The 12715-nt window shown below is 44.3% G+C and overlaps 1 protein-coding gene across 2 annotated transcripts in view; it reads left to right on the forward strand.

The window, feature by feature from the left end:
• The first annotated feature begins 1246 nt into the window (after nt 1–1246).
• The window catches only part of LOC137421787 (transcription factor E2F2), a 91694-nt gene continuing 80225 nt past the window's right edge, over nt 1247–12715 (forward strand). For both annotated transcript variants that reach the window (XR_013622670.1, XM_068108186.2), the window contains exon 1: nt 1247–1669. Coding sequence is in view for 1 of the 2 variants with exons in the window: in XM_068108186.2 (XP_067964287.1) it covers nt 1445–1669 (225 nt within the window). In the remaining variant the exon portion in view is untranslated. The remainder of the gene's footprint in view (nt 1670–12715) is intronic.

Consider the following 12715-nt stretch of genomic DNA (forward strand, 5'->3'; position numbering starts at 1 on the left):
GGTGGAAATGAAAACTCTTGTACACGCGATATCCGATAAACTATAAAATAAAATAAAATGCCTGACGTAATGACGTCCCTGATCGTCACAGATTTCCAACCAATACAATAGCGCCTCCATTTCGACCAATGAAGAGTAGCGGGGCGGAGTCATTGATCCGATTGGACTACGGCGAGGGCACATCATTAAAGTAGGCGCGTCCGAAGTAAGCGCGAAAAATGTCGCGCAGAATGATTGGCTGATATCCAACATGACGTATAAGGAAGTGAAAGACCGCCGTTCGGAGACCGGCGCCCAGCATTTAACTTGACGCGTTGTAGTTTCGTTGCATTTAGTAATTTTTCTGGGGAACTGATTTGCAGTTACAAGTTTTATTTCAATATCAGATTGATGAATATATTTACCTATTCGTTAAATCGCACAAACTTGGGCTTGTAGAAGCGGTCGCCCTTCGTTATGCATGTTCCCGGGCCTTCAAAGGGGGCGTTCGCAAAGGAACGCGGCAAATGCGAATTTCGCGGTTTCTCAGTTTGGCGCTAAAACGCCTCAGCGATACATACTGTACGCTTCCTGTTGGGGCCATTTTATTTTTCCCTATAACTTTTTTTTTTTTGCATGGAAACGCTCAATGGATTCTAGATCTTCACAGCACCGATTATTTGGGCAGAATGTTCCTCGTCCCGTAGGAGGTGCTCGATTTTACCAAAGTTGTGCGAAGTGCGTGCGTGGGTGGGTGTCCGCAATTTAAAAATCAAATAAATGCAAAATGGCAAAAAGGCCGATGGAGTTATATAGGAATAAAGTTCACAAAGTCATGATTTCGCTGGTTTAAACATTCATTTGCATCCCATCTTTGCACTTCTGGTATTCGGCAAATCCGCCCATAAGTTCACGGAATCTTTAGCTTTTGTCCTCGTTTTTCAGTCCTTTCACCTAATAATGCTCGTTCGTGCAGATTCCTGATCGTTACCCTCCATTTTTTTACGTTTCATCCGTCTTTTCTCTGTTTCCCTCCCTCTTACCCATTATTCTTTCGCAGTCCACACCCCCCCACCCCAATCCACCAACTTCTCAACCCCCCTCGTCGCAACGCCCCAACCCCCTAGTTCCATCGTTTTCATACACCACCCCCCCCTGCAATTCCCCTCCCACCCACACCACACCCCCCCACCCACACCACACCCCCCCCACCCACACCACACCACACCCCCCCCACACCACACCCCCCCTGCAATTCCCCCACCCTACCAAAACCAATCGCACTAACTGAGTAAGTCGTGAGCTGATCGGCAGCGTTCTCAAAACGAATGCGGTTGGTAACCAGGTCGTTGTGAAAGTTAACTTGTCAGTGTTCACGAGGCGCTGAAACAGCGCGGCGTTGCTTGCCCTATGCTCGGCTCGGAAGGTCGACGGGCGGACAAAGCGAGCTCTGGAGCCGGCTGGGATGCCGAGGAGTCACGGCCCCGGCTCGGCTCCGCTGGCGGCCTCGGGTGGAAGGCCGCAGCGGGTCGTGCAGGCCGTGCTCCTCCAATCCGCCGGCCTTAGCCACCGCTGCAGGCCTCACTCGAGCTCGGTCGGTAACGCGGAACCAGGAGCCGGAGCGCGGCTTTTCGCCACTCCACACGGAGGAGAGTCGAGCGCTACACGAGAGCAGCAAGGCCGGCCTCCGGTAAGATCACGAGGGCATCGTCAGACATGGCTGCTCTTTATTTATTGCGTACACTAGGCCTCGTCGACCCCTCTCACACTTGGGCCTCCATTCCCACCTTCCCTCCTCGACTCCCTCGCCACGACTCGAGCTCCTTTTATCTCACCATTTTCCATACATTCCAGCTTCCCCTCCCGTCCTCACTCCCCTCTTCGGCCTCATTTACAGCCCCGGTCTCCTTTCTTTCCCAAGCAGCCTCCATCTTCACTCTCCCTGCCGGTGCGTTTTATCCCAAACACACACACAAGGAATAAGACTATTGCACAAATGGATCAATGGAAGAAGAGTTGGAAGACTACTGAAAGTGTAGTCCGAACGTCCCTCCTGTTAAGTATTTATAAAGACCAGATGCTCGGACTTGAAGTCGCACACGTGGTCAGCCCCAGCAGAGCACATTTCCTTTATGACGTTAGCAAAGGTGTTGAGGAGGTTATAAAGTTTCTCATCATTCCATTTGTGATTGTAGGGTCTTTCCTATTGATGGTCCAGGATGATCATCGCTGCCCAGTGGTCACCTTGGTATGCGGTTTGCCATAATACCTGCTGAGATTTCGCTCACATCTGGGAGTACTTGACCTGGAAGATCGTGTGACCTGCGCTGGGGTTGACGGACACCTGAGTTACCCCGAACTTCGTCCCTTCCTCTGGAGGGCACCTTTTTAGGTAGCCATCTGTCATGGTGTACACGTGGTGTGACCATCACCGTTTGCCCGGTTCTTGTGAGCGCGCCTTTCTTCGTGTGATTGACATTTGACTGTGACGGCCACATGCTCACTTTGCCTCCGAAGGCCAAAGCAAAGTCTCCTGGCGTCACGTTTCCTTTTCGTTGCCGTCCGTCCATGAGCACGATGAACCGTTTATTTAATACGTCGTGAAATGTCCAAAAGGTCCACCAATCAGAGCTGAGGATCTGGTCACGTGACAGGGGGACAGCGTTGAGTAACCATTACAGTTGCCTTTTTTTTTTTTTTTGTATACTGAATCGAGGCTCGTGAAAGAGCTAACATTTATTTCACAAACAAATCAACCAGACAAACAAGATATATAAAAAGAGGGAATGGAAGACAAGATAGGGAGAGAAGGGGAAGCACACAAACATAACATTTGAGGGCAGGGAGAAGTGTGGGATGGAGAGGGCTTGGGGGGAGGAGGCGTGGGAAGGGGGGCGGGGGGTGGGAGAAGTATAAAACACAAGGACACCAAGGACTTCCAGCCTCCAGGACAGAAATTTGTATTTTAAAAAAGTGGATTTGGGGTGAAATTAGCGGGGGTAGAAAAGATCAAGGTTTTGGATGGGGGAAGATAAGAGATGGTGGTGAACAGCTGTTTTAAAGACCTGGAGGGAGGAGTGGGATTGAAGAGAGTGGGGGAGTTTGTTCCAGAGGTGGGAGAAAAGAGGAATGAAGGAGTGAAGGTGAGCAGAGAGCCGAGATTTTGGCAGTTTAACCATAAGAGGGTTGCAGGCAGATCTTGTGCGACCTGTAGGAATATTTGGGGGACAGAGCACAGACAGAGCTGGGGGGGCAAGGCCGGAGAGGAGTCGGTAGAAGACAGAAAGACCACCAACCTGCCTGCGGTGAGTGAGTGAGAGGCCCTTGGAGTTAGCTTCATCGCCGGAGATTCCAATGATTCTGAACGCTTTGGTTTCAACAGCGTGAAGACGAGCTAGGTGTGAGGCAGGAGCACCAGCCCAGAGGGGAGAGCAGTATTCCATTGAGCTACGGATGAAAGCCTTGTATGTGGTGAGGAGCTCAGGTGTGCCAAGGAAGGACTTCGCACGACGGAGGATGCCCAGTCGGCGACTAGCTTTGGAGGCCAGCTTGGAAATGTGGTTTCCCAGGAAAGATCATGGCAGATAGTGAGACCCAAAAGCTTGAGTGACAGAACTTCTTGGAGAGGATTATTCAGAAAGTGGATGGGAGGGTTGTCCAGTCGGTCTTTTCAGAGAGACATCGTAAGAGTGTGGGATTTGTCAAGATTGAAAGACATGTTCCACTTGTTTGCCCAGTCTGTGATTTTGTCCGGGTCTGCAGAGAGTGAGGAGGCTGCAGACTGCCGATCTGAGGGAAGAGGAATGGAGCGGCAGAGAGTGGAGTCGTCAGCAAAGAGATAGAGAGGAATTTCCAGAGAGTCAGAGAGATCATTGATGAAGACCAAAGGAAATATAACAACCTTTTACTAAGCCTTTTACTAAAAGGAAATATAATAACATTGGGAACGTTTTGGCGGAGGTTTCAGAAATTCCTCAATACAATTATGATTTTGAAAATGTGATTGACATGGATGTTGCTCCAGAATCCGGAAGTGAACAAGTGATGAAGGTTCGCTGGTTTGATAATATCTCGATACAATCGTGATTTAACTTTATATTTTGATATATTAATACCGCGGTATTAATTTGTGATTGCAATGATGAATGATGCTGTTTGGAATGAAAATATCTGGAACGTGTTGTCAATGTCTCAGATGTCTGACGTCACATTATGTCTGACGTTCGACTGAACAGGAATGTGGAATGTATTGGTTCATCGTTTGCCATTCACCGTTTTTTAAACCAAGACATTCACGAACCAGCTGTCCATGCCTGAAGTCAAATTTTTTAAAAATACTTACACTATTTGTTAACTTCTAACTGGTATCCCCACCCAGGTCATACTATCCTCCTCAACTAAAGTATCAAACTACGCTGTTATTAGATTTATCGGTCTTGTTTATTATTATTATTTTTTTCTATGTTTACTTTTTCTTTTCTTTTTTTCTTTTTCTTCATTTTCCTTTTCTCCTTCTCGTTTTCATTAAAGTTATATCGTTTTCATAAACACCACCACTCCTCCCCCTTTCCACTCTGCATCTTATTATTATTTTTCTACTTCTTCCTGTTCCCTCTTATTCCTCTTCTTCCTCCGCTTCCTCTTCTTCTTCTTCAATATATTAAACACCATGAGGCTCTCGGCTTGTCATTTATTTAACTCTCGTCCAATTGTGACGTCATGACCCAAATGTCTTATTAATGTGGGGCTCTTTTATGTCTGACTTTGACCTGTTTTATGAGCAAATTAATGGATAAAATGCTTAAATGAGACAATAGTGCCATTTTAACCTGTTGTCACGTATTGATAGGTTTGCATTGTACTCTTCCCTGCTACCTTATTTCAAACGAAGCTAACTTGCTCAATGAACCATGTTCACAGTTTTTGATGTACTCCTGGTACATTTTGGGTCGCGTCTCTGTGACCCTTTGAATCTAATTATTATCAAATTGCTCAGCATTTACATATTATGTGGTGGCTGGGTGGTTGATTGGGAAAGGACGGCGTAAAGGGGAGGGCATTACTAACACTTTAAATGCCCCAATTATCCTACCTTTGTGTGTGTGGGTCAATCATGGAATGTTTTTGGCCAATGCTTTCACGAATCGGCTGGTCAGTCCTAACAGTCGATCGAAAGTGATTATGGCCGGGAATTTTTTGTAATTTCTTCCTGGTGCCGGCGATAATTCAACGACTGTTCACAAAAAACACCTTGAGATCTTAAACATCCACCAATGACCAGTTCTGGCAGACGAGTCCTCCTGTTTCAGGTCCATCATATGGGCCGTGCATACATTTGTGCCTTGCCCTGCATATGCGAAACACCAGGAGGGCAGTTTACAGCTGGGTCGGGGTTTGAACCCAGGATAGACGGCTCAGATGCGAGTGTGCATACCTCTGTTTAGTATTAATTACTAAACTGTTGGACCTTTCACACTGCCCTGTGAGTGGTTGATTAGAAAACGAGAAATCCATCACTGTAACTTTCCTGAAGAGTGAGTTCGTCAGCAAAGTTTGTAACTTGGTAAATGTCTACCCTTTCACAACTAAGAGTGGTATCTTCCTGATAACATTTCCATTCCGACTCTATTCCACAACCTTTCACCCAGTCCTTCTTCATCCATCCGTCACTCGTGCTATTTGTTCCCCTTCGCACCGCGGAGCGAAAGGGGGACTATGGTTTTCCCCTCCGTCCGTGTGTCCATCCGTCCGTGCGTGCGTGCGTGCTGGTGGGCGTGCGTGCGTGCGTACGTGCGTACGTGCATGCATGCATGCGTAAGCGAAGGACCGCATTCGAATTTGGTGTGTGGGTGCAACCCACGTCAAAATCCAAGATGGCCGCCGCCATGTATGTCTGATGCCATGTATGTCTGAACCTTGTGAGCGGAATATCTTGAAAAATAAGGGAAGTACCAACTTCTAATCTGGTGTGTGGGTGTATCTAGGCACAAGGAAGAATGCTATTGAAAATTGGGTCGCCACGTCAAAATACAAGATGGCCGCCACCATATATATGTCTGAACCTTGTGAGCGAAATATCTTGAAAAATAAGCGAAGTACCAACTTCTAATCTGGTGTGTGGGTGTATCTAGGCACAAGGAAGAACCCTATTGAAAATTGGGTCGCCACGTCAAAATCCAAGATGGCCGCCGCCATGTATGTCTGAACCTTGTGAGCGAAATATCATATCGTAGCATGTTTTCTCCGTCTTCCACTTTGTCAACTCACATCACTGCCCCGACGGGGGACCTAGGCGTAACGCTTGTTCCATATCAAATCAAAGAGATGCCAAACCTAAACTTTATACAGCATGATTATAGGTATGACGATCGCATCTACATCATGCTGTATGCTGGTTCTCAGTGTTTCCCTGAGTATGTTGGCATGGCAATGAATATAATGAAGCATTTTGTGAAAAGTATCTTCAGAGCATAATAAGTAGTTTTTGAATTTTTCACAATCTGTTTTATTCCACCATTGCCTTGTTAGAGACCGGTATTGAGGTGAACAGCCGCAGAACGCACCCTTTCTCGTCCTCTCCCCTCTCCGGTCCGGCCCAACGCTGCCCCCACCTTCCCCGTGTCGGACAATCTTCTGGGCACGCTCCCCCTCCCCCGTCCTCACCCGTCCAGCGGTGAACGGCCGGGTGTGTGGCCCCCTGTCTCAGGCGAGCGTGCCCTCCCAGGCCGCCTTGTAACGGGCTTTTTAACATGCCGTGTGTGTGTTGAACCAGTATCATTCAAATTCCATTTTCGGGATCTGCGTGTTGTGGTTGTACAATGTTTTTATTGCAATTATTTTGCACACTTGGCATCGCTGAGTTTGCAGTCCGGGTCGATAGCATCTTTCACGTCCAATCGTAGTTTTCTTTGAGGTAGTTTTAGAATGCCCGAGTGTACTGTTGTATTGTTTTTGTGTTTTGTGTGCGTGTGCAAAGCAATATAGATCTCATTGTAATTTAAACTTCCGTCCAACTGTTAACGTCATTATGAATTTTTTTTGTCGACTTGAAACCCCCCAAAACTTCAGCCAGCAGTGTGACATATGGCTGGGCGGCATTTCGTGGCAGTTGTTTCACGCGGTTGACAATACAGAGCCGTTGTCTTTATCAACAGGTGCTGAGGGGCCTGATAGAGGGCCCACACAGGGGCAGGCTGAGCAGGGAACGGGGTAGTTGGAGTCACTACACATTTTTGTGAGCAAATGGCACATCCCAAAGCCAATGTCAATCCCCACACACGTGGTCATAATCTTTCGATTGCTTGGAAATATTTCCAGACTTTGTTAGCAACAGAGCTTCCCTGTTGTAGTTTACAAAATGACCCATTCCTGGTGATGTCAGATGTCTAAGAATGCTCTTCTTGCCGAAGCACTCCATAGTCCACGCGGTGAGCGACGCTTTTGAAGCCGTGGGATTTGTAGACCGAGGATGCATTTATGGTTCGTCTCTCACTATGGGCCTGCTGAAATAACCATCGCTAATCCCGCCAGACGTTTCGCCTCTTCAGCCACCCCCTTCCTATTCTTTGTGAGCAGCCCTGCGTTTTTCACCGCTACATTATTATAAGGGTTGGCTCCCATTGGTGGAAGCATTGGGTTTCAACCAGTCGCCTTTTTCTTTTTCCACCCAATTCCCACCCTTCCTCTGTAACTCCAGCATAAAAAAACTTTTTTTTCTTTTCAGGAACTGTTTTGCTTCACCAAGCCAGGCTGTTCGTTTTGCTTCCTTGAAAATTTCAGCTTGCTATTTGCTCCGAAGCAGCATGAGTGCTGCAACAGTTGTCACACAATCCTACTTCCGTGTTCGGCCTCTCTTCTGTAGCGCGAGGTCGTGGAATTTTCAGTGAACTTCAAATATTGTTATACTTCTTGACCTCATATTGCATTTTTTCCCCAACATTTTTTGCATCTTCTTCTTCCATTTAGTTGTTGACATCAAATGATAATGTCGAGATATCTTGGAAGACTGAGTTTTTTTAATGTTTCAATACAATATTTGGCTGTTCATATTTGTGTTTATGCTACGATCATTCATTCATTCATTCATTCTACTATAACCAATCACAAAGTGCTGTGAATGCTAACATCTTAATTTTTTTAATTTTGAAATCGGGTCGGCTTGTGACAACCATGTTAATTAATCCACAGCTCATCCATCTGAGATCCCAGGTTTAAATTCCATACACTGAGGTTTTTGACCAGTCTTTTTCTATACAGAAATCTAGGCTAATGAAGTAGCTAAACGATAGGGCAACAAGTTCACAGACTGACAGAAGATCAAAGGCAAACGGGGGAGACAAAGACATTGCACTTGAGTGGATAAGTGGCAGACAGGAGAGTGGCAGGAGGAGGTGGGGAATTGGGACAGCGACAGTACACAGGGACAAGGGTGGGTATATGAGAAAGCATGAGGTGACGATGAGCAGCACACTTGGAGGACTGGAGGAGGGGCTTGGAGGACAACAGAACCAGCTAGTGAGTTCCACAGATGAGAGAAGAGGGATGAAGGAATGGAGCTGAGGATTCAGCTTGTAATCGGGAAAGGTAACCAGAATGTGGGGTTCTGGAAGAACGTGTGCTACCTGCTCGGGCTGGTGGAGAATGGAGAAACGAGGCCAGAAGTGAGGCAATATAAATATGATGTTCTTATAATTAATGTACTGTAAGCATAAATGATGTCTCTCATGGTCCCAGACCAGCGTGTGATGCATGCACATTGCACAAGCTCCTCAATGATCCTGAGATCAATGTCTATCTTGGTTTTTCCTATATTTCCACAATTATTCCACCGATCTTCTTCCTAGCATATGTATACGAGAACGGCACTTGGTAGAGCGCATGCCTCCACCTCCGCAAGGCTGAACATGTACGTTTTGTAACCCACTTTTAGGTTGGATATCCGGACCTGAACCATAATCGGCTTGTTTTTGTCACCTTCCCAACTCATCCACCAAGTTGTCATAATCCGTCTGTAACATTTTGAAATATCATGCTACATATCGTTCTTGGCCCAATCACTCAATTGTAAAGAATCATGTAAAAATTGTCATATCCGGATCCAGATCCTCACCGAAATTTAATTAATTCGTCCTTGTCACCCACCCAAACTGTTCACCAAATTTCGTGTCTGAATTAGTCTGTAACATTTTGAGATATCTTGCTCACAGACAGACAGACATGTGTGAAAACATAACCTCCATGGTGTGCCGCAGGACAATGTACCCACATAACCTAAGATGGTTTATCAACAAGATTTTGAATCTCTATCTGCTTTTTTCACATCACTTTGGGTACACCTGGATTATACACCTGGTTTGCCAAGGGGAAGAGTTGATTACTCCCGCCAGGGAGTAATGCATTCGATCGTGTCCGTGCGTGTGTGTGTGTGTTCGTGTGTTTGTGAACAAGATATCTGGAAAAGTTCTGAACGGATTTAGATGAAAGTTGGTGGGATGATTGCCCTTGGGATAAGGAAGAATTGTTTAGTTTTTGGTGAAGCTCAGGATATTATTCTGGATCCAGGAATTTTTTGAAGGATTGTTTACCATTGGAAGATAGGGCTCATTTTTTTTTTAACATTATCTTCTATATATTCTATATTTAACATTGTGATATGAAAAGTTTTCATATTTGTTGTAAATGTAGTTTAAACTCGTGGTTATGCGTTAGAGCGGTGTATTTTGTTAGCAGCATCGTCTTCAAGGTTCTTTTTTTTTTTCTTCTTCTAATAAAGACATATTCTGTCATTTTAAAACCACCAAAGTATGTATTAGGTTTCCCCGTTTCATAAAATGTATCGTTTGATACGTATAATGCTTTAAAATTTTTTTTTTTTTTTTTACCTCAGAAGAGATATCAACATTTACCTCAGCGAATGTCAATCGCGGTGTCAGTATTTGATGAACTTATAAAGACTTAGGTGACTTATAAGTGTGACCAGCATGTGCACGGGATTCTTCCCAGAAGAATGAGTGGTCGCATTAGCTTGTACGACTTAAAATGAGCGAGTTTTGTTTTGACGTTTGGGCCAGTTTTACATGTTGTATCCCTAAGGAATGAAACGAACGTTTTGCCTGGCTTACAATAATTTTATTTGAAGTCACACATGCCGCAAAATACACTCACCTATATGGAATTGAACGCTGAATCCGAAAATGTAAGTGAAATTGCCTTGTTTTTTTTTTTTTAACATTATTTTCTATATATTCTAAATATATATCTGTGCAGTGTCTGTCTTGTCTTGTCTTGTCTTGTGTTGTCACTGAACTATTCCCTCAAACTTTTGTGAAATCGTACTATTCCAACTTGACTCACGGCGGGAGTATGCGCTCTACTGAGTGGCGTTCTAGTTTGTCATATTATGACACAAACCTAACTGATATTGAGCTTTTTGTGGACCATTTAAGTTTTCAGGTGGTCCAATGAAATAACAAAGTTATTTCATTATAATCATTGTTACCTCCGCCACCAAAGGTGGATGGAGGTTATGTTTTCACCCCTGTCTGTCTGTTTGTCTGTCTGTCTCTGTTTGTGAACAAAATATCTCAAAAAGTTGTGGACGGATTTGGACGAAATTTTGCAGAGATGTAGCATATGTGACAAGGACGAAATGATTAGATTTTGGTGAAGATCCAGATGTGGATCCGGATACTATAATTTTTTAAGTGATTCTTCACCATTGGAAGATCGTGCCAAAAACTATACATAGCGGGATATCTCAAAACATTATGGATGGATTTGGACGAAACTTGTTGGACAGGTTGTGTGTGTGACAAGAAAGAATCAATTCTATTTTGGTGAAGATCCGGATGCGGATCCAGCTCGTATAATTTTTTAAGTGATTCTTCACCATTGCATGATATGGCCAACCCAGGCGGAGGTATGCTCTCAACTGAGTGCTGTTCTAGTTAAGATTCAGTTGCGCAAGTGTGCCGTGTGCCGTACATGTCTGCATTTTAAAAATTCATTTTCTTGGCAACCGTTGGTCTGATTGACACGAAATTTTACCATGGAAGCACGTCCGCCTGTATGAATTTTTTCATAATTATGACGTCATAGGTCACGTGGTATGGACGGCTTCTTGGAAAAACGTTACAACTCCATCTCCCAAACCGCTCAATGGAAAAAATTGAAACATGGCTCATTGTCAAGTACTCACAATGCGGAATATGACATGTTGATGGTGATCTCATTGGTGCCTTAATTATGACGTCATAATTCGACAAGTACAATGCTTGATCTGATCAGTATGAATGAAACAAAAATTATTCTGCAACTGTTAGTCCGATGGACACAACATTTTCAGAATATGAGTGGCTCCTCCTGTAGAATTTTAAAATGACAATTATAACGTCATAGGTCACGTGGTACAGACGCCATCTTGGAAAAATCGAAAAAGGTTGCACCTCTATATCTCCGAAAAAGCTCCATGGAAAAAATTGAAACACGGCTCATTGTCAATTACTGCCCTTAGGGAATAAGATATGTTAATGATGATGTCATCGGTGCCTTCGTTATGATGTCATAATTCGACAAGTACAACACTTATCCGATTATTGTGAATTTTTTTTACTCAGCAACTGTTGGTCTGATGGGCCCAAAATTTTCACCATAGGAGCGCCTCCTACTGTAGAATATTTTAATGATAGTCATGCCGTCATAGGTCATGTGGTACAGGCGCCATCTTTGAAAAAACGAAAAATGTTGCTCCTCTACATCTCCAAAACCGCTGCATGGAAAAAATTGAAACATGGCTCATTGTAAAGAACTTCATATGGGGAATAGGTGTTGTTAACGATGACGTCATTGGTGCCATAATTATGACGTCATAATTCGACAGGGACAACGCTTGCTCTGATCAGTTTGAAATGTATTGAGCGTGATCTATGCAACAATATTAGAGGATATAAATTTATGATGTCATCGCTCACGTGGTCTGGCAGCCATATTGGATCAAAGAAAAAAAATGTAAAAAAACAGAAGAGTTGGCTCGCAACAAGTTGATTGCGCAGGGTAAGTATTCTATGAATACCATCTAGTTATTAATGCAATGATAATTTTGCATGAACTGACTTTTGAACATGGCAGCAACAGTTCTTGAAATGCAGCTGCAGAGTACACTTCCGCTTGATTTATAGGTTACAAACAAACATAAGTGCGTGTTTGTGCAGTTTTAAAGGTGAATACTTGGAGTTTCCTCCTTGTTGTTGTTGTTGACCTGCTCTGGCTACTTGTTATTAATATCTCTTTTTTAATTTCTTTACCAGTTAGCTAATCCAGAGGAGTTGCCCCAGAATTGTACATCAATTAGCAATTGTGTAAAGCCACGACAGAACACGATCCCTGTGCCCAGGCCTGTCCAATGGCTCACTGTGTCCAGGTTTGCTGTAAAACGTGCTTTCTGGTTAAGGCCCTGGGGTAGCACGTGCTCTGGGAGCTTTAGTTATAATTTATGATCATTAGAGAGCCAATTGCGCTTGTACAGTGTACTCGATGCTTTGGATTCACCACCAATTTGTATGTACAGTATCACTACGAGCTTGAATATGCCTGCAGACTTAATTGGACAGCATTTAACAACCCATATGTGCTGAAGGGTTCTGTAAAACATTATGTGCTTTTGCAGCTTTCATTGAAAGATGGTCCATAAATCCCGGGAATATTTATCACTGCACTATAAACTAGGGTGGCACTCGGT

This window comes from Myxine glutinosa, chromosome 2, assembly GCF_964187855.1.
Source record: "Myxine glutinosa chromosome 2, kmMyxGlut1.1, whole genome shotgun sequence".
NCBI lineage: Eukaryota > Metazoa > Chordata > Myxini > Myxiniformes > Myxinidae > Myxine > Myxine glutinosa.